The following is a 21,344-nucleotide window of genomic DNA, read 5'->3' on the forward strand; positions in this document are numbered from 1 at the left end:
TGCTGCTAAAACTGGAGTAATATGCTCTCTCTTCCTTGTTTTCGTTAAAAGTCTAGCAGCAGAGTTCTGAATTAGCTGTAGCTTGTCTATTGATTTTTTTGGAAGACCAGTAAAAAGAGCATTGCAATAGTCCAGTCTGCTTGAAATAAAAGCATGAATCAATTGCTCAGCATCCTGTTGGGTTAAAAACAATCGAACTTTAGCAATGTTTCTTAGATGGAAAAAGGCTGTTTTGGTCACCTTATTTATGTGGGTATTAAAACTTAAGTCAGAGTCTAAAATTACACCTAGGCTAGTTACTTTCGGTTTATTCTGGTGAGCCAAACTTCCCAACCCATTAAAAAGTGCTTCCCTTTTGGCTTTAGGGCCTACTAAAAGAATTTCTGTCTTGTCTTCATTTAGTTTAAAAAGATTATCGCTCATCCATCGATCAATTGCAGACAAACGGGTAGTCAAGGAGCATAGAGCGTTTGGATCTTTTGGCTCGACAGAAATATACAATTGGGTGTCGTCGGCATAGCTATGGAAGTCAACATTGTGTTTTCTAATAATATCACCTAGAGGTACAGTAGCATGTATAGTGAAAAAAGAAGAGGACCAAGGCAGCTTCCCTGTGCAACACCAAAGGACATGTCATGTTTCTCAGATACAAAGTCACCTAAACTAACATAAAATGTTCTCTCTATAAGATAAGTTTGAAACCAGTTCAATGCACAGTCGGATAATCCAACCCAGTTTTCCAATCTATGAATTAATATGCTATGGTCAAGTGTATCAGATGCAGCACTCGAGTCCAGCACTTGACCCCTTGGTCAAACTCCTGAAATTCGCTGACAACACCACCCTGGTGTGTCTCATCTCCAGGGGGGACGAGTCGGCCTACAGGAGGGAGATCGAGAGGCTGCAGAGCTGGTGCAGCTGCAACAACCTGGAGCTCAATGCTCAAAAGACAGTGGAGATGGTAGTGGACTTCCGGAGGAAAGCAGCCCTGCCCCCTCCCATCATACTGGGAGGCACCCAGGTGGCCTCCGTGGAGTCATGCCGATTCCTAGGCATGACAATTTCCCGGGACTTGAAATGGGAGCTTAACATCACGGGCCTGCTTAAAAAGGCCCAGGGGAGGATGTTCTTCCTCCGGCAGTTGAAAAAATACAAACTGCCGAGGACCATGATGGCTCAATTTTAGTCCATGAGTCCATCCTCACCCACTCCATCATCTCCTGGTTCCCCGCTGCAGCGGCAAAAGATCTCGCCAAGCTGCAGCGGGTGATATATATATGTATTTAAATTATTAATCCTCCACTGCACTGTTTTTTTGTCCTGTATCTGTGTTGGTGTTGTTACTGTGAGAAAAAAAATTATGGAAAAATGCATGTACTGTAATGCCGCAACAATTACCAATGTGCTTTTACACAAATGGCTTAATAACTTAATAAGAAGAACTTCCGGTGATGACGTCAGTGTGAGAGAGACGCTTCTGCTGTTCTCCCCAAACCCCACCGAGAAAATGTTAGTTTAAACACTACTTATAGTCAACAAAGTTTTAATCCATGGTAGAGTTGAAGTAACCCTAATAATGTCAACCAACGAGGAAAAGAAGAAGAAAGGACAAGGACGCGCCACAATTGAAACTCGCTCAGCGACAAACAAACAGGACGACGCCGACGTTGAACTTGAACCTGGCGCTGCGGGTGGCTGCGACGAGGAAAGTAAATGGGAAAACATCGCTGCCCGTGTGGTTCGCGATGTGACTGAAAAGTTAAGTGCCCTGATGGACCTAAAGCTTACTGCCCTGACTGCAACACTGGAGGGCTTTAATAGCCGACTGTCAGACAATACCAAACGCATTACAGAGGCGGAATCCCGCATCTCAGCGGCCGAGGACAACTCATCAACAATAGAAAACAGACTGAAAAAGCTGGAAAAAACAGTGACGACTTTGCAACAGCGGGCGGAAGATGCCGACAATCAAAGCCGACGTGAAAGCGTTTGTATTATGGGTTTGAAAGAGGGGACAGAGGGCACACAACCTGTTAAATTCTTCGAGACCTGGCTTCCAACTCTGCTTAATATCGATACAGAAAAAGGCAGTGTGAAGATTGACAGGTGTCGCAGGGCTGCAGGAAACATCCAGCCTGATAAAACCAGACCTGTGGTCATAAAATTTCAAACCATGCGAGATGCACAACGAATTATGACAGCAGCACGGGCGAAAGGCGTACTGAACTACGAGGGCAATAAACTTCTGATCAGACCAGACATCTCCTATCAGACCAGGATGGAAAGACGTAAATACAACACCGTGTGTGATCAGCTCATCAAAAAAGGGATACGATTTAAAATGCGCTTCCCTTCGAGACTAACCATTACACACAACGGCGAGGACCACTCTTTCAAGACCCCACAAGAAGCGGAAGACTTTCTGAAAGAAGGGGATTAAAGGTACTGCCCACCCAACACATATCGGACTGATGGAATGCGCTCATGCAGAACGGACTGAGATCTCTCTCTCTCTCTCTCTCTCTCTCTCTCTCTCTCTCTCTCTCTCTCTCTCTCTCTCTCTCTCTCTCTCTCTCTCTCTCTCTCTCTCTCTCTCTCTCTCTCTCTCTCTCTCTCTCTCTCTCTCTCTCTCTCTCTCTCTCTCTCTCTCTCTCTCTCTCTCTCTCTCTCTCTCTCTCTCTCTCTCTCTCTCTCTCTCTCTCTCTCTCTCTCTCTCTCTCTCTCTCTCTCTCTCTCTCTCTCTCTCTCTCTCTCTCTCTCTCGTTTTGTTGCTTGTTTTTTTTTTCTTTTTTTCTCCCCATTTTTTCTTTTTTTTAATTTAATTTGTATCACTTTATCTGATATGGGCTATACAGTTTCATGATATGCTTTAGTCACGTGATTTATGGTTTAAATACTCTTAACTCCTTCAGATATCAAACAATGGATTCAAAATCATGATTATAGATCAGTGGTACAACTATCTTTGTCTTATTATTATTATTATTATTATTATTATTTATTACACCGTATTCATGCAATTCAGACAAACAAACAGACCAATGTAACTCCAATTTGAATATATACACAAAAAAATATGATTCATTCCCATAGTTTATTATTATTATTATTATTATTATTATTATTTTTCTCCTGATTGCAATTTTTCCTTTAAATCCATAAGGGCCACAATATGTGGACAAAAATAATGGTAGTAATAGGTGGGGGGGATTAAACAGAAGAAAATGGTCATACTATTTTTGGTCAAATTATCGGATGCGAGTAGCCTATATTATCTTTAAATATCTGATTGAAATTACACCTACAGACAAGGAGTGAAGCTCCAGTACTGTTGGGTTTTGTAACTATTTACTACCAATTGATACGGCGGTGTGGGGATGGGGGGGTGTGCGGAGAGGGGCCGATTTTATCACTCGATAGATTGGCCTTTTACTCCCCCGCGGCGGGACTCCTCTCAGCTTCACTGGAACGATGTTAATCATTTTAGCCCATCCATTAGGGATGGGCCGTATGTGTTTTATGTGTAACCCGTCTGTACAAGACGGCAGGGTTATTTTGTTTTATGTACTTCACCCCCTCCCCCCTCCGTTCACCTCCTCCTTATTCCAGCCATTTAGAGACCTGCCCACATTAGCCTCAATAGAAGCGTCAAAAAAAATATTGCATTACCAACAACCATACAACAACATGTATAGATTATGGCTAGTTTGAACATAATGATATGGAACACTGGTGGAATAAATAAACAACACAAACGAAAAAGCGTGCTCACACTGATGAAAAAAGAACAGGTGGACATAGCTCTGCTAAGCGAAACGCACATTTTAGAGAAAGACATAGATATGTTAGCGGACAACACATATCATAACATCAGTCACTCTTCCTTTGGAACGAGAACTCGGGGAGTAGCCATAGTCGTTAGACGGAAGTTGAATATTGAATTGAAGGGAGTATGGTCTGATGCAGATGGTCAGATAACTATAGCTAAGATTTTACATAAGAACAGAAAAATAGCGTTGGTAGCGGTATACGCCCCAAATTTATACGAAGTTAGTTTCTTCACTACACTTACCAGAGCAATGTTAGACCTTCCCGAATACTCATTTATAATCGGTGCGGATTTTAATGCCATTTGGAACCCAAGGATGGACAAATCAAACCCCTCCTTTTCCAATGAACAAAAAAATGCATCTAATGCATTAAAGGATTGGTCGAAGATTACAGGTGTAAATGACTTATGGCGTTCACTCAACCCCATGACCCGGAAGTACTCTTGTCGATCTGCGAGACATAATACATTATCCAGAATAGATTACGTTTTCACAACCCCGAGACTATTTGATAACTACGATGTGGAAATGATACCCAATGCATTGTCTGATCACTGTTATTTACTCTTAAAAGGAACATTTGGTATACTATCATCCCGAGCCCCAAGATGGCGATTTAACACGATGCTGCTTAATAACAAGGAATTCATTACACAAATCAAAGAAGCTCTTACGGTATTCCTACGGATAAATGTGAATTCGGTGCAGGACCCCAGAATATTATGGATGTCGACAAAGGGAATGATCAAGGATTTCACTGATAGCTTTTCCTCCCAAATACGCAAGAATCGATGCTCAAAACTGGCTGAACTGGAAACACTTTACTCAACGTTATTTAATTCTTTGCAATACAACAACTCGGTTCAACTGGAAAATCAAGTCAATATACTAAAAAAAGAGATTAACGCCATATACAGACAACAATCTGAATTGCAAATACGTAGCACAAGACAACAGCAGTACTCCCAAGGTTCCAAACCAAGTCACCTATTAGCTATGCGACTAAGAGTCAACGCAAAATTTGCAGATATAACTACCATTAGAGCACAACAAGGACTTGTTACAGAACCCAAAGAAATAAACACGACATTCAAAGAATTCTACTCCAACTTATACAAATCAGAAACGACCTTCGATCAAAACAAGATGGACACATATCTTAATCAAATTAACCTCCCTAAACTTTCAGAGGATGACGCTAAACAGTTAGAAACACCGATCACACTAGATGAACTTAGGGAGGCCATATCTGAAATGCAAAGTGGAAGGGCCCCTGGAAGAGACGGTATCCCACCAGAAATGTACCTCTCTTGTTGGGACATAATTGGACCCTTATTACTAAATATGATTTTATACTCAGTCAAGGAGGGGAACTTCCATAAGAATGACAATATTGCACTCATAACAGTCCTCCTCAAAAAAGACAAAGACCCCACCGAGTGCGGTAGTTACAGACCTTTAAGCCTCCTCGGAACCGATATCAAACTGTACTCTAAGGTATTAGCCATCAGACTACAAAAGCATATGACGTCTTTAATTCATCCGGACCAAACAGGCTTCATAAGAGGCCGCCTGATCACTGATAACATAAGACGATTACTACACGTACTAGATGCTAACAAGGAAGACAACACACCTAAGGCGATGCTGTCCCTGGATGCAATGAAAGCTTTTGACAGGTTGGAATGGTCGTATCTATGGGCAGTGTTAGAAAGGATGGGGTTAGGAAAAGGATTCATTGATATGATTAAAGTATTATACAAAGACCCATCGGCCATGATTACAACAGGTACAATCACCTCCGAAATCTTTCCAGTATCACGGTCTTCCAGACAGGGTTGCCCCCTTAGTCCCGGACTATTCGATCTATCATTAGAGCCTTTAGCACAATATATAAGACAATCCCAATCCATAGAACCAATCGTAATCAAGGGCACACAACACAAAATTAGTTTATATGCGGACGACGTAATACTGTTCATGCAAAACCCCAACACCGCATTGCCGCATATTCTCAAGTTGATTGAGGACTTTGGAGATTTATCGGGATTTAGGATAAATTGGCCGAAGTCGGCCTTCCTCCCACTTAACGCCCCTGCAAAAAGAAATATAACCCTCCCAGAAGAGATACCGATGGTAAAACACTTTAGATGTTTGGGAGTTGAAATATTCCCTACCATAAGCCAAACGGTGAAGCACAATTACATAAAAATCCAAAACAAAATCAAATACGACCTTGTCAGGTGGTCAAAACTTAAAAACTCAGTACAAGCACGAATATCAATAATTAAGATGGACGTCCTACCTAGAATCAACTTCTTCAGCTCAATGCTACCGTTACCCCCTCCAAAGGGTTACTGGAAAGAATTACACTCCTCCACATACAAATTTATTTGGAATAACAAACCACCACGTATAAAAAGATCCACCGCACAGAGAAACAAAGCAGACGGTGGTATGGCATTTCCAGATTTCCACCACTATTTTAAGGCATACACTTTAAGACCACTGACAACATGGTTTGATCCCCAAGCATCAGTATCCTGGAGAAATTTAGAAGAAAATATAGTAGCTCCACATAGGCTGAAGGACATAGTGTACACCAAATTATCAATTAAGCAATGCGAACGGAAATTTGGCCCCATAATCACTCATGCAATCCGGATATGGCGTGAAACACAAAAAAAAGACTCTATCCCACATACATGGCATAATCATACTCCCTTATTCAATAACAATGCACTCTTGATTGGAAAACAACCTATAAGATTCCCTAGATGGGAAAAGCAAGGCATACACACATTAGGAGACGTTTTCAACAAACAGGGTTTTTGTAGTTTTGATGAGATATGCAAAAAATTTAATCTCACCAAGTCCTCATATTATTTTTACGCACAGTTATTGGCATGTTTGAAGGCTCACGGTGTTCCATTAAGGATACCAATTGTACACCACAGATACCACAAATTCTTCTATGAAAGAGAGACATCGAGAGGTTTTGTTTCAGATTTTTATCATCAATTACTAACGGCCTCGTATGAAACCCTACATCTAGACTCAGTCTGGAGGAGGGATATACCAGACCTGGAGATAGACTTTGACTGGCAAGAAGCCTGGGCAAATGTACGCCTTGCATCAAGGAACCCGGACCATCAACAAATCAATCTTAACTATATTCACAGGACATACTTAACTCCTATAAGACTGAACAAAATGGGTCTTAAACAAGACTCCAAATGCTCCTTATGTACAAATGGGGATGAAGGGACATTTATGCACATGTACTGGGACTGCCCACCAGTTAAGATATTTTGGAAAGAAGTGACCCAGCAATTGTCAAATCTCTTAACTCTGGATATACCTGTACACCCCTCTGTATTACTGCTGAATGATGTCTTTGAGCATGCAGTACCTCCACAGCTAAAGAGATTGGTTTTATCCGGTATCACAGTGGCTAAAAAGCTGATAGCATCACGATGGTTTCAACCGGAAAAAATGTGCCGTAAGGTCTGGATTCTTACATATCTCGATGTGATTTATCAAGAAATATCAACAGCTAGAATTTTGGGTCTCAATGAATCCAAAATGGCAATGTGGTTAGAAGTGGTGGAGAGAATAAAAGCCAGCATATAATGGTAGTGTCTGGTTAGGAACAAATTATAATGGTTGGATTATCCAATGGGGGGTCCGGGAGAGGGGGGTACGAGCTGGAGCATATGTGTATTTGTATATCCTATTGTGTGTTGTCATGTTTGTTTATGTGTTTGTTTAAAAAATAATAAAAAAATAAAATACAAAAAAATAAAGGAATCTGAATAAAGATGTCATATCACATTGTGATATGATATGTTGGGCATATCGCCCAGCCAGCCCTAGTTTGGTGCAATCTAACATTACTGTTAACCAATGGTGCTGGCTTCAGTGCTTGTTGTAAAGTGAAGGAGGCCATGGTCTGAGTGTGGTGATCAGTACAGTACAGTATGTACAATTAAAGGAACACACCAACATTATGTTAAAGTATTGGGATAGTGATGTCAAATTGGTTGTTTTTCCCACTGTGCCGATTAGAATTTGTACTTGAAATTCAACAATGGTCGTGAGCTTAAAGTTCAGAATGCTTGCTAGTTGAAATTCAAGGCCTTTCAGACATTCAAGCAGTCGAGCCCTTTTCCCTCCATTTTCAAGAATGGCATTTGACAGAAAATACTTTCAAATACAAAAGTCTTGAGAAAATGATCACAACCAGGAGATAATTTTGGGGGTATTTTAAGCATTTTCTTTCTAAAGTGGTTACCAATGGTTACCGGCAGCCATATTGTAAGAAATAACTAATATAATATAAAAATAAATAAGTAAACAAAGACTGTAGGGCTGACCCCTATTAATCGATTAGTCGACTAATCGGTCGAAAGGGGCCGTAGTCGACTGGCCAACCTCTTAGTCGAATATAATAAAAAAAATAATAATAATTCAAAAGAAAAGAGGCCTAGAAGTGTGGCTAACGCTAATGGCACGCATACCAGAGGCTAACTGCCTACGAAAACAGGCACAGAGGCACTGAAAGAGGATTTCACCCATCTAATGAACACACTATACTAGACAAAATATCAAGATGTATCCATCAGTGGACAAATTGCATGCTTTTGCAGAGGACAAGAAGCCTTCAGTCGACTCCTTCAGACATTAAGCACCCCCACAGCCCAAATGGAATGATAAATAGTCGACTAACGGCAAATTTTGGCCAATCCTAGTCGACCATCCAAATCCTTAGTCGGGGACAGCCCTAAAAGACTGCAATACTCACTGCATCGATACACTATTGTAGGATACCATGTATTACAACACTAAACTGTATCATTATTTTCCTCCCGAGTCCCCGTTTGTATGTGTGCTGTGGTACTAATGGTGCATTTTTTTTTAATTAGAATTATCCCTTCTCTCCCCCCAGCTGTCGGAGCGTCAGATCGTGGTGGGCATCTGTTCCATGATGAAGAAGTCCAAGTCTAAGCCCATGACTCAGATCATGGAGCGGCTGTGTAAGTTTGACTACATCGACGTCGTCATCTTTCCTGAGGAGGTCATCCTGGAAGAGCCGGTGGAGAACTGGCCCCTCTGCGACTGTCTCATCTCCTTCCACTCCAAAGGTATACTCACACCCTCCTTCCACTCCAAAGGTATACCCGCACCCTCCTTCCACTCCAAAGGTATACTCACACCCTCCTTCCACTCCAAAGGTATACCCACACCCTCCTTCCACTCCAAAGGTATACTCACACCCTCCTTCCACTCCAAAGGTATCCTCACACCCTCCTTCCACTCCAAAGGTATACCCGCACCCTCCTTCCACTCCAAAGGTATACTCACACCCTCCTTCCACTCCAAAGGTATACTCACACCCTCCTTCCTCTCCAAAGGTATACTCACACCCTCCTTCCTCTCAAAATATTTTGACGATATAATATGTTTCAAAAGTCTTTTTGAGATTCAATACTTTATTGCCTTTTCAACAGACGTTGATCAGAATTCAGTGCAGGTCACCTCAAGAGTACCATACAGTCCATACACATATAATTCACACTCACAGGACACAGACACTCACAGGAGACAAGGAATGGCTGTAAAATGCAAATACAAAGTACACAGTGCATACCAACCTAGTAGCAACAGACAGGATTATAAAGATAACGGCTGTAAAGTGCAAATAAAAAATACTATATGAAAATAAATTATAATAAAACACAAGTTACTTGTTCCCTAATGCTATGGATAAGCGCTCAATGAAGAAACCCATCCCATTGCCAAAAGAAAGTCTAACATGCCTAAAAATGACACACTACAACTGTATTACGTGGCCCATAGCGGCTCCCAAATGGCATCGCCAACTTCAACAGACCCTTTTGATGTGAGCTTCATTGACAATGATGTTGACAAATACTGTTCTGTTTTTGAGAGAGAACATAGTCTTTTAGTCTTATCAAAAAATATTTACTCACACCCTCCTTCCTTCTCCAGATGTACATCAAAGGTACATCAAAGCAGAACATCTTAGCAGTTGTTAGTAATTGTGTCAATGGGGGCATGACGTCTGGCTTTGTTCTGAGACTTCCATTGAGCTTTGTTAACTAATTGTAACCAAAACAGATCTTTTTGGATGTACTGAAATTAGATACAGGCTTCTTGAACATGTGAAAAATAATCATGATTCATATTAAATAACAGTTTAGTGGTCAGTATGGCCTGTCTCAGTTATTAGTGTAAGAATCAAATTTGAGGGACATTTTCAAAGGATTTTCACATTTCATGGTCACCAAAAAATCTAAACCCTTTCATCAGCAATTTTCTATTTTGGTATTGGATAAAAAAAAAACAGTCTCTTGTATCTCTTGCATTAGAGGGAGGAGTGGGAGGGGCTTCTGAAGACTCACGTATGAGCACATACACAGCCTAGTAGAAAAGACTCACGCACATCCCAAGTGTAGTCACGGGTGCTTGACTCAAATAGATATGTAAAGTTGTGGAAAAAAAGTCAGCACACCGTCTGCAGTGTTCCCAAGTTTAATATAATTTAACACAACGTTTCGGCCTGTGGCCTTTTTCAAGTGTCACTCAGCCTCACACCAGCAGAGTAGCCCTGGCTGAAATTGATCTCGGTAAGCTGATATAATGGTAGTGAAAACTAGTAGATAGGTTATCAGAATCAGAAAGGTCTTTATTGCCAAGTAAGTATGCACATACACAGAATTTGTTTTGGTCGTTTGGTGCAACATTAACAGACAATTAAGGTAGAATAAAATAAAATGGAATATTATAAACTAAAATAAATAGAATAGAAGATAGGACAGGGCTGTACAATTGTGCATGATGTAGTAGTCTAGAGTATATACACAAAATCTTAATAAAAAATAAAAAATATATATGGGGACTATGGTGACGATAAGCCTTTCACAGAAGGATCATTATCACCAAGAGTACAGACGATAAAGAACCGATTTGAATTCCTCGAAGAAGAAGAAGAAGAAGAAGAAGAAGAAGAAGAAGAAGAATGCACAACCCTGTGGAATGTTGAAACAGTGTTCCATGTTTTTGTTAATAAAACATGCCTATTTTTTGTGAACATAATCTGGGCGCACCACGTAACTACGCTTGCAGCATAATCGCAATATCCTGGGTTCGAATCCGGCCCAGGGACATGTGTTGCAGGTCCTCCCCATCTCTCTCTCTTCTCCAATGTCCAACTGCCCGGCCTGTCAATAAAAGCACTTAAAATGGCCTATAAAATATTTTAAAATAATTATTAAAAAAAAAACATAATCTAATGGTGTTCTTATTTTAACTGTACGGCTGTGTATTTGTGTGAGACATAAATAATTTTTTACCCCCAAACAAAAACAGAAAAATCATGCATGTTTATGAAATAAAACCATGTCTTGCAGATATAGCCTACTGGTTAACGGAAATGTTTGTTCCAAAATATGGAAATCGGTCTTGGCCTAGTTTACACTACTTCACCTGATCACCAAGGGATCACCTTTAGCTGACGAGAAGTTCTTTGGTTGTCCAGAGACTCTGGTTTCAACACGCACACAGTCCTAACCCCTACTGCTCAGTGTCATATGTGTCTGAGTAATAATTAGTCAGAGCCATGTGGGACTAAATGCGGCCATCTGCTTCCCTCTTAGATTGCCCACACTGTAAATAAAAATCTCAAATATTGTACATAATTTGTATACGGTAGGCTATAATAATATTTTTCTAGTTTATTGGTTAATCGTGGTCCTTTGAAAGAAACCACTATCCTTCAGTTAATTCAGGAGTATGCTTATATATATCCATTATCCGCATATATATATCTGTATTAGGGGTGTAACGGTACCTGTATTCGTCCCGCGAATCTACGGTACAGGCGTCACGGTGCGGTACGCGCAGCCATACGAAGAATACGTCTCATACCACTAGGTGAAACTAGGGTTGCACATTTTACAAATCTATGCTCAATATCTTTACTTTACTTTACACTGGCTTACATTGATCTTTAACGTTGAATATTAAGCTTGTATTGCCAAATGTAGATGATGAATAAAACGTTGAAGCTTGTAAAGAAAGGCACGATCGATGACGAGCGGACAGAACAAATTAACAACGCGCACTGACACTCTGCACTGGGCCGTTTCTCCCCTCCTCCCCTCCTGTTGTGTGTCCCTAAAACAAAACCACAAATGAATTATATGTTTATTGTAACACAGCAGGGTCATTACAATTTTACAGTTTTCTTTCATTTTTTTGTTCGCCCAATAATGTTAACCAATGGGAAGACACACACACACAGATGCAAACACACACGCTTCTTTCTCCCACGGACTTTCTCTCACAGGCACAGCTGATAGAGGGGGAAAAAAATAAGCACTAGTACTATATACTTTTCTGGACTGATCATCTGAGCTCCTCTCCAGTTGCTGCTACTGTATTTAAATCTAAAATATTGATAAATCCTCTGTTATTGTTGTGTAACATGTCATCTGTTCTCTAGTCTTCTTCAGTCTCTGCTTCATGTTAAGTTAAATCCTCTCTACAAGTGAAACTGAAACTAAGTTGTTGCATAAGTTGTTAAGGGGGCAGTAGGCAATTAATTTACTCAAGTCGATGCCTGAACACAGAATGACACCAGTATCACTGACTACCATGGCAAGCCTATATAATATTATTCTATTTAATAATAATTATTATAATAATTATTATAAATATATAATAATTATTATAAATATAATTTTCCTCTTGTACCGAACTCGTACCAAACTGTGACCCCAATACCGAGGTACGTACCGAACCATGGCTTCTGTGTACCATTACACCCCTAATCTGTATACATACCTGCACTGTACACTCTGTATATGCTTTTATCTATATCTGTATATATTCCATACCTACTCTTATTAGTTATACCGCTGGCTAGTATGGTTTACTACCATAGTGTATTCATTCATACTTGTATCTTGTACTTGTACCTGAATGCTGAACCTTACAGCACGTTCAACTCTGTGGGCTCTGATCATCGAGTGGTCTCCATGAGGGTGCGACTGATCCGGTATGACTGGAAGGCGATCTCTGTAAACCCTGGCCTTCAAACCAGGTACGCAGTGGAAGTGAGGAATCGCTTTCAGCTGCTGGGTGAGGAGGAGGAGCCTAATACCAAATACAGGCGGTTCGTTGCTGCGAGTGAAGAGGCGGCCAGGATGTGTGTTCCAGTGGTGGAGAGGAATGGGGTCTCCCGGAGGTCCAGGCATCCGGAGGTCATGGTGGCACGTGAGGGAGTGGAGGAGGCACGCCGAGGCTACAGGTACGAGAAGACTGTGGAGAAAAGCCAAACGGCTTCTGTTCGATACCTACGATAAGATAAGGGGGGAGGAGCTGATGGAGAAGGTGCAGAGAGTGGAGGCAGCGCATGGTGAACAGCAGTACGGGGAGGCATAGAGGGTCATCGACGAGATGAGTGGGAGGAAAAGGTCGAAGCAGGGACAGGTGGTGGGCCACAGCCCAGAGGAGAGGGTGACCTCCTGGTTCACTCACTTCTGAAATCTCCTGGGAACACACTTGACAGTGGACGAAGCTGAGGAGATGATACCTGCCGTCTTCACGAATCTCACTATTGACGATGGTCCCCTCACAGCCAGGGAGTTTGCCAAAGTGAAATCCACACTGAAGCAGGGAAAAAGTGCTGGGCCAGACGGCATTCCCCCAGAGGTCTGTAAGAACTGTGACCTTGACAACATCATCCTGGAGTTCTGCAACCACGCCCTGATGACAAACAACCAGCCTGATGTGTGGTCTCTCTCTAACATCATCCCAGTGCCTAAATCCGGAGATCTCTCGAAGCTAGACAACTACCGTGGCATAAGTCATTGCAAAGATGTACAATCGCATGATACTGAACCGGATACTGAACGCCATCGACCCCCACCTCAGGGAGAACCAAAATGGTTTCCGAGAGAAGAGGACCACTATGGATGTGTGTAGGTGTATGAGAGTAAGAGTGCATGATACAACATGCACTTGTCAGCAGTGCCGTCTGGGGAAAATGCGAGGCTCTGTGCAAGATTTAAATGCGAGGCCCCCTAAAGGTTTCTTTTTGTGTGCATACAGTCAACGTATTCTTAAATAATAGCACAGATAGCTAGCCCACAGGCCACAGCCGAGAGAGAGAGAGAGAGAGAGACAGAGACAGAGAGAGAGAGAGATACAAAGCGGAGGACAAAAGTTCCCTAAACAGGATAAGTAGTCCACTGTTTTTAAAGCAGATTAGATATTACAGACCTTTACAACTGGTAGTACAATTCCTTGTCAGACAGGAGAATGATGTTATAAAAATCCAACAAACTTCAGGAGCTGTCATTTCACACAGATAGCCACGCTAGCTTCCTCCTCTCCTCAGCAAGCAGATAGCAATGTTAGCACTTGGTTGGCTAGCAGAGCCACTTAGCCAGTTAGCTCAAACTAGCAACATTAGCACCAGTGGAATTCGGCCATTCCACACAGAAAACAGTCAACACAGAGTTTTCACTTCCCTTTAGTTGACTGCGTCCTCCAATGTACAGCGTCGTGTATCTCCCTCCGTCTTGGCACTACCTTGACGTTGGTTCGATATCCCACGCGGGTACTTTTCTCTGCGTTCCGTCCGTCTTTTGGTGGCGTGCACCCGGTGTTCCTAGTTTATCTGCCACACGTTAGCACTCGATAACGTAGCTAACGCCAGCTAGCTAGGTTAGCTAACTAGCTAGTAAAGTTAATTTCTTGTTCGCTGTCCCTGCCTAAGGCCTTTAGCTAAGCTACTAGCCGACATGGCTAGCGTGCTGTCTGCTGACTCCCCGACTGAACGTTCTAACACACACACTTGGTCGACGGGAAGGGGAGAGAGGCCGCGTCGCCATCCTCATATTCACTGCTCTTATTTGTCACCTGCTCGTTGATAGATGTTCCGATAATCCCAGTGAGTGATGGCTATATAATAGTGTCCTGCGTTGTGTACTTTTTTAATGATCCCTCTGGTGTGCTCACGGAAACATCTGATGATCCCCGGGCAGAATGAACACCTTCTCACACGACTCAGTTGACAGTTATCAAGGAGCACATTTATTCAACCAAACAGGGTAGTTTCACAGGAATGATGTGTTCTCCCTTGACATACTCGGCAGTTTGTAATAAAGTCCAGTGATTTAAAGTCCATTTGATAAAAGTCCGTTTAAATGAAAGTCCAATTGATCAGCTTCTCATGATTCACTCTCTCTCCCTCTCGTTCCGATATTTCTCTCGACTGGAGATGAATCCCCCCCCCCCACCCCCTTTCTGCTCCTCCATCCTTATCTTTAGGAATGCGGTTATGACTCCAAGGCTCCGTGGCACCAGGTCGCCTAGCAACCTGTTCCCAGTTCTTGCCCTAGTTACAACTTCTCGGAGAGAGGGGTCATGAGCCTCACCTCTGCCATGCTCCCATCAACATTAATTCGTATTATAATCACAGACGAATCACCACAATTCTTCGCTCGTGCTGCTGGTGCTGGGGGCTGGGCAGTGCTAGCTTCAATTGCTAGCTTCTTTCCACCGCCAGGCCCTGCTGCTTTTGTGTTTTTTGTAATAAATGTATCAAACGAACCTTTCAACAAATTATTGAACGCTTCTTTTTTTCTTTGCATGCTTTCGTTGTAAATTCCCGGAGCCAAATTTCCGCCCTTCTCTAGTCAACATTGTGTTTTTTTACACCACTCTCTGACTCAGTCTCCACTCTCCACCTTAGTAGTTACACACACCTGGCTGTGAGCTGTGAGACAGTCCACGTGGCGTGCCAGCGCTGGCAGCTTTTTATATGCGCGCAGATAGGTGACGTACGCACACTGCCTGTCGCACTCGCAGGTCGCAGCAGGCATAGTGAGGCAGCCGGTCTAATGTGAAATATATATAATAACTAAGCATGGATGGATGTAAGTCACATTAGACACCTGTAAGCAAAACTAGATTTTCGGTCTGTGATGGAAAGTGATTGTAACATTCTATTTATTTTTTCTTCTCTTCTTGCGCGGCCCCTAGGGAAGCGTGAGGCCCGTGCAATTGCACTGCTTGCACGCCTCTAGCGGCGGCCCTGCTTGTCAGAGCCTGTGGGTAAAGCGAGGGTGTGCCCACCACGCAGGAAAACATAGGGAGATAAAATACAGAATAAAAATAAAATACAATTAATACAAATAAAAAAATATACCCTTAAAACCTTATAAAATACCTTAAAAATAAATAATATCAACTAAGATAAATAAAATATAATTAAACCCAGGCTCTGCTTCTCTTGATCCAGCTTTTTACTTTGTCTTTAAAAGAGGAATAGGGGCTTATTAACTTAAAGGGGACATGCATTGCTATTCCTAGCACTATTTGGGCCACTTTTCACAATTCCCTGTGAGTCTATGGAACACCTCTGTAAGGTTTTATTAAAAATAATTCATTGTTTTATATTTCTAATCAAGTACTCAAAAGCCAAATTTTTCTCACTTTTGTATTCAGGCTGTTGGCCTGGCTCCGCCCATAAGCACTTTGAGCGACAGTCATCCACACAGTCTGCGAAGAGAGAGAGAGAGAGAGAGAGATGAGAGAGAGAGAGAGAGAGAGAGAGAGAGGAGAGAGAGAGAGAGAGAGAGAGAGAGAGAGAGAGAGAGAGAGAGAGAGAGAGAGAGAGAGAGAGAGAGAGAGAGAGAGAGAGAGAGAGAGAGAGAGAGAGAGAGAGAGAGAGAGAGAGAGAGAGAGAGAGAGAGAGAGAGAGAGAGAGAGAGAGAGAGAGAGAGAGAGAGAGAGAGAGAGAGAGAGAGAGAGAGAGAGATCCCCTTCTCTCTCTCTCAGTGCTCTCTCTCTCTAAACAAACAAACGCTGCTCTCTCTATCTCTCTCTCCCTCGCAGTTGAGGTGTCGGGTAACACTATCTGCCTCGCTGTTTGAGGACGTTTTCCACTCGCTCTGCCATCGCTGTGTGGGCTGCCTAGGTTGTGGCGGGCATTTGCTCCAACCACAGAGCCAATCGGATCACTATCCGCTCCATCCTCGCATCGTGACGTCAAATTGCGAGTCAAATCAGAATGACCTGATTAAATCGAGCAGGAAATGGTCGGACCTGAATGAGAGCAATCCGCCAATATGGTATTTAGAGACACAGACAACTTTTTTTTTTTATCTACTTTTTTTTCTCCCATTTTCTAATTTTTTTTCCCATCCCAATTTCGTATTGTCCAATTCTACCCTCCCCTGTCTCGAACGTTGTTAGGCCATGCCTCCCACAAGCCGGCTGCAATGTGGACTAAGCCTTACATCACGCGTCCCCTCCGGTACTCGAGGAAGCAGCAGTCGCATCTTTTCACCTGCACAGCGCGATCTCTCAGTGTCGGGGGTCTGAGTTTGGAGGGCACGCCGCCCCTGTCGCTTCCTGATTCTGCTGCGCAGGCGCACCAACCAAACTGTAGGAGTCGCTGTCCACAATGTCCGATCCCCACCCATCAGCTTCCCACCCCCTAATACTGCCAATTGTATTAGTATGAATGACCAGCCAAGCTGATAGCAATGCGGAGAGCTGGGCTCGAACCCAGCGTCTCCTGCATTGGTGGTGAGCGCCTTGCCCACTGCACCACCTAGCCGCCTAGACACAGACATAATTTGATACTAACTACTATTACTATAATACAATGCTAGACACTGAAAAAAGCCATTTATAATGCATGTCGCCTTTAATGTCTGCTGGTAGCCTATTCCAATCTACTGCCACTGAGTACAGGAATGAATTCTGCCCAATGCATCTTTTGCATTTGACTGGGACCAGATCTGTAGGGCTCCCTCTAGTGCCGTGACCATGTACTTCACTGACCTTGGTGAAGTAGTTTCTGAGGTATTTTGGAACAACATTATTTACTATCCTGTGGACCATGCTGAGTTTTATTTGGGTTACTCGCTCATCTACTCTGAGCCACTTGAGGCTGTCGAAATTAGACTGTAGTAGGTGAGTCCTGGGATGCAACTGTAAAATTTGTCTAACTAATTTATTTTGTGCGGTCTGCAGCCTATTTCAAATTGGCATTTAACCAGGGCCCCCGCTAGAATTTCCATGGCTGACCTGTTTACATAGGTTGAAATCCTAGTGAGGAATTGTATTCTCTGGTTGACCTTAGTGGCTACCCTTTGTGCCATGCTCTCTCCTGATAGGGTGTTGTCCAGAACACAGCCCGAGTAGGTGACCTCCTCTCTGGCTGAGACCTCTATGTCTCCCACCACTATCCTAAACCCAGGAGTCCTCCTCAGTCTAATAATAATAATAATAATAATGGATTGGATTTATATAGCGCTCTTCTCTGACTCAGAGCGCTTACAGAGTCCATTATTCGTTCATACACAGTCATACCGGTGGTGGTAAGCTACAATTCCAGCCAGAGCTGCCCTGAGGCAGACTCACGGAAGCGTGGCGAATAATCAACGCCTACGGCCACCACCAACATTCATTCACATGCATACACATTCATACGAGGCAAGTAGGTTAAGTGTCTTGCCCAAGGACACAACGGCAATGGGATGGACATGGGCTTGAGCGGGATTCGAACCACCAACCCTTCGATCATTGGACGCCCCGCTCTACCCCTGAGCCATAGCCGCCCCAAATGGCGGAATCAAAGAGGATAGCTTCAGTCTTCCCTAGGTGAAGGGATAGCCTGTTATCAACCAGCCAGTGACTGATCTTTAGTAGCTCATGGCTGAGTGCTCCTTCTACCTCCCCTTTATCCTGATGGGAGACCAGGAGAGCGGGTGGCAGTGAGAGCGTTAACCTTCTGTATTGTTGCAGTGAAAGGGTTAACCCTTTGGTAGTGTGGTAGTGAAAGGGTTAATCTTATTAGTCTTGTATGTAAATTATTATTTATTTTTTTAAACTAATAACTAATGGGTTCAGATAAATGCAGTGGAGTAAAAGTACAAAGTTTTGTAGAATGAAAATACTCACGTAAAGTACAAGTATCTCAATTGTACTTAAGTACAGTACTTGAGTACTTAGTTCTACTCGCTTAGTTATTTCCCACCACTGGGTAATTGAAGAGTTGCTGGTTTGAGTCCCACTACTGTCAGTGCGCCTTGTCATGGGCCCTAACCCCCATGTATGTGTACCAACCCACTCCAAGGATGTGTGCTAAAAAGTAGCTAACATTAGCTAGAATACTGTTATACAACACAACAGGCTGTTGCTTGATTGATTGAAAACTTTATTAACAGATTGCAGAATGGGTACAATACAGTACGGCTCAATACAAAACAAACTGCTAAGAGGATGCAGACCAGAAAAAGACTTTCGTCTTGTTTACATCGGGGTCCCCCATTTTCAATTCATCATGACATTTATGACATACACGACAAACGGATATACAGAACTGTGTAGTAAAAGAGATTATAAAAAATATATACATCCGAAGGGGAAGACACTGTATTTGGGGGGGGCGGGGTATTTGGACATATAGGGGCCCGTTTCTAATTGCAGGTGCTCTTTGAGAGCGGTTTTGAAGGAGGGTAGGGATTTGCATTCCTTCACGGTTTTGGGTAGGGCGCTCCACATTATTGTTGCATAATTGCAACAAGCCGTTGGCCTTGCTGAGTTTGCTACAGTATTTGATCCAAAGAGAATGGATTCTGTTTTACCCAGGTGTAATGATAGTTTATCAGCGAGCCAGGTGCAGAGTTCAGAGCTGAGGGCTTTTTCAACCTGCTACTTGTCCATGTCAGAGACCAGCAGGTAGGGCTGGGCGATATAACGATAACGATAAATATCGCGATATATTTTAATCGATATCGAATATAAAAAAAAATATATATATAAAAATCGTTTTTTTTTTTTTTTTATACCTGCAACAGGGCAGTTTTAAAACCAGAGACAGTGGACAGACTTGTCTTTCTTGCCTGCAACTTAAAGTAATGGCTTTGCTTGTCCAAATGACAATACTGACCAAATTCAGATTTCTTTTTCTCTTGTCCATTTATTTTGTTTGCTTTCTAATTTAAAATACATTTTGAAACCGTCTGTACACAGTAGGCTATGTGTGCTAGCAGAACTAGACTCCAGTCACGAGTCACAGTGCACATGTGCGGTGGTTTGTCCACCAAAAAAGCGCCAAAAGATCGAAAATAAACTAGCAGAGCCAGAACTGTTCAACTCCTCTGGAGCCACAGTCAGCAGAGAAGCCGGTTTACTTTAGCTTTTAAACCAGCTGCAGCCTGAGAACTGGAGTGTGAGGGGATGTAACACTAAAGATGGCGGCAATGACAAAGAATTGCTGCAAAATAAACATACATCTGTTGTTAAATCTTTTTTTTTCTTTTTTTTTATACTTATAACAATTCGATAATTATCGATATCGAGAAATAAAATAAAATTATCATATCGTTATCGCGATATGATTTTTTTCCATATCGCCCAGCCCTACCAGCAGGGCTGAGTCGTCTGCGAACAGGAACAAGTTGCAGTCACAAGCTGACGACATGTCATATTGCATAAATTAGGAACAGTAACGGTCTAGTATGCTTCCTTGTGGAACACCACAGCTCACTGGGAGGGAGGGGACAGTGTACCGTTCACCTCCACCATCTGTTCTCTCCCCTCCAGGTAGGATTGCATCCAGCTCACTGATGAACTATCAAAAATTCAAAACCAATTGCTTTTAGCTTATCAATCAGAATGGAGTGATTGACAGTGTCTAAAGCCTTTTGGAGGTCCAGCATGACCATGCCGCAGTATTTGCCTACGTCCACCTTGTGTTTGATGTGGTCGTTCAAATAGAGAAGGCATGTGTCAGTGGAATGGGAAATTCTGAAGCCAGATTGGAATTGGTAGATGAGCTTTTTTTCCGCCAGGTACTCTCTTTCTCAGATTTTTCTCTGTTTTCTCCCCGTCCCAATTTAGTCGTTATGCCAATTCTCCCCCCCCCTCCCCTACCTGATTGTTGTGCGCATGTTCTCCTACTGGTCGGTACAAGGGAACCCTGAAGTATCCGCACGCTTCCTCCGACACGCGCGGCGACAGTCAGTGGCTCTCTTCTCACCTGGCAGCGAGGGCTCTCATTGGTGAAGTGTAACGCGTGGGAGGTCACGCTGCCTTCCTCAAGTCCTGCCTCCGCTGAGCAAGCGCCCAGACCTGACCTGTATGCGTCGCTGTCCATAACGCCAGTTTCCCACCCACGGCTTCCCTCCCCCTAACCCAGCCAAACGAGTTAGTATAGCGATCAGCTCAAGCCAAGGCAATGCTGACTCCGGGAGTCGAGACCGCAGCCTCTTGCATTGGTGACGAGCGCAATCTCCGCTATGCCACCTGACCGTTTTGCCATGTACTTTTTGACCTGTTTTTAGAAATGTCTTTCCATAACTTTCGAGATGGAGGTAAGAATAGAAACAGGGCGGTAGTAGGGCGGTTAGGTGGCGTAGCGGAGATTGCGTTTCGTCACCAACCCCGGAGCTGTGAGCTGGATTC

General features: G+C 42.9%; 1 protein-coding gene across 4 annotated transcripts in view; it reads left to right on the forward strand.

The window, feature by feature from the left end:
• The window catches only part of LOC311230657 (inositol hexakisphosphate and diphosphoinositol-pentakisphosphate kinase 1-like), a 254,567-nt gene that overhangs the window by 76,604 nt on the left and 156,619 nt on the right, over nucleotides 1-21,344 (forward strand). For all 4 annotated transcript variants that reach the window (XM_084317006.1, XM_084317007.1, XM_084317008.1 and 1 more), the window contains exon 3: nucleotides 8,779-8,974. In XM_084317006.1, coding sequence (XP_084173132.1) covers nucleotides 8,779-8,974 — 196 coding nt within the window. The remainder of the gene's footprint in view (nucleotides 1-8,778; nucleotides 8,975-21,344) is intronic.

The sequence above is a fragment of the Notolepis coatsorum genome (assembly GCF_963971535.1).
Source record: "Notolepis coatsorum genome assembly, chromosome: 6".
NCBI classification, from domain to species: Eukaryota; Metazoa; Chordata; class Actinopteri; order Aulopiformes; family Paralepididae; genus Notolepis; species Notolepis coatsorum.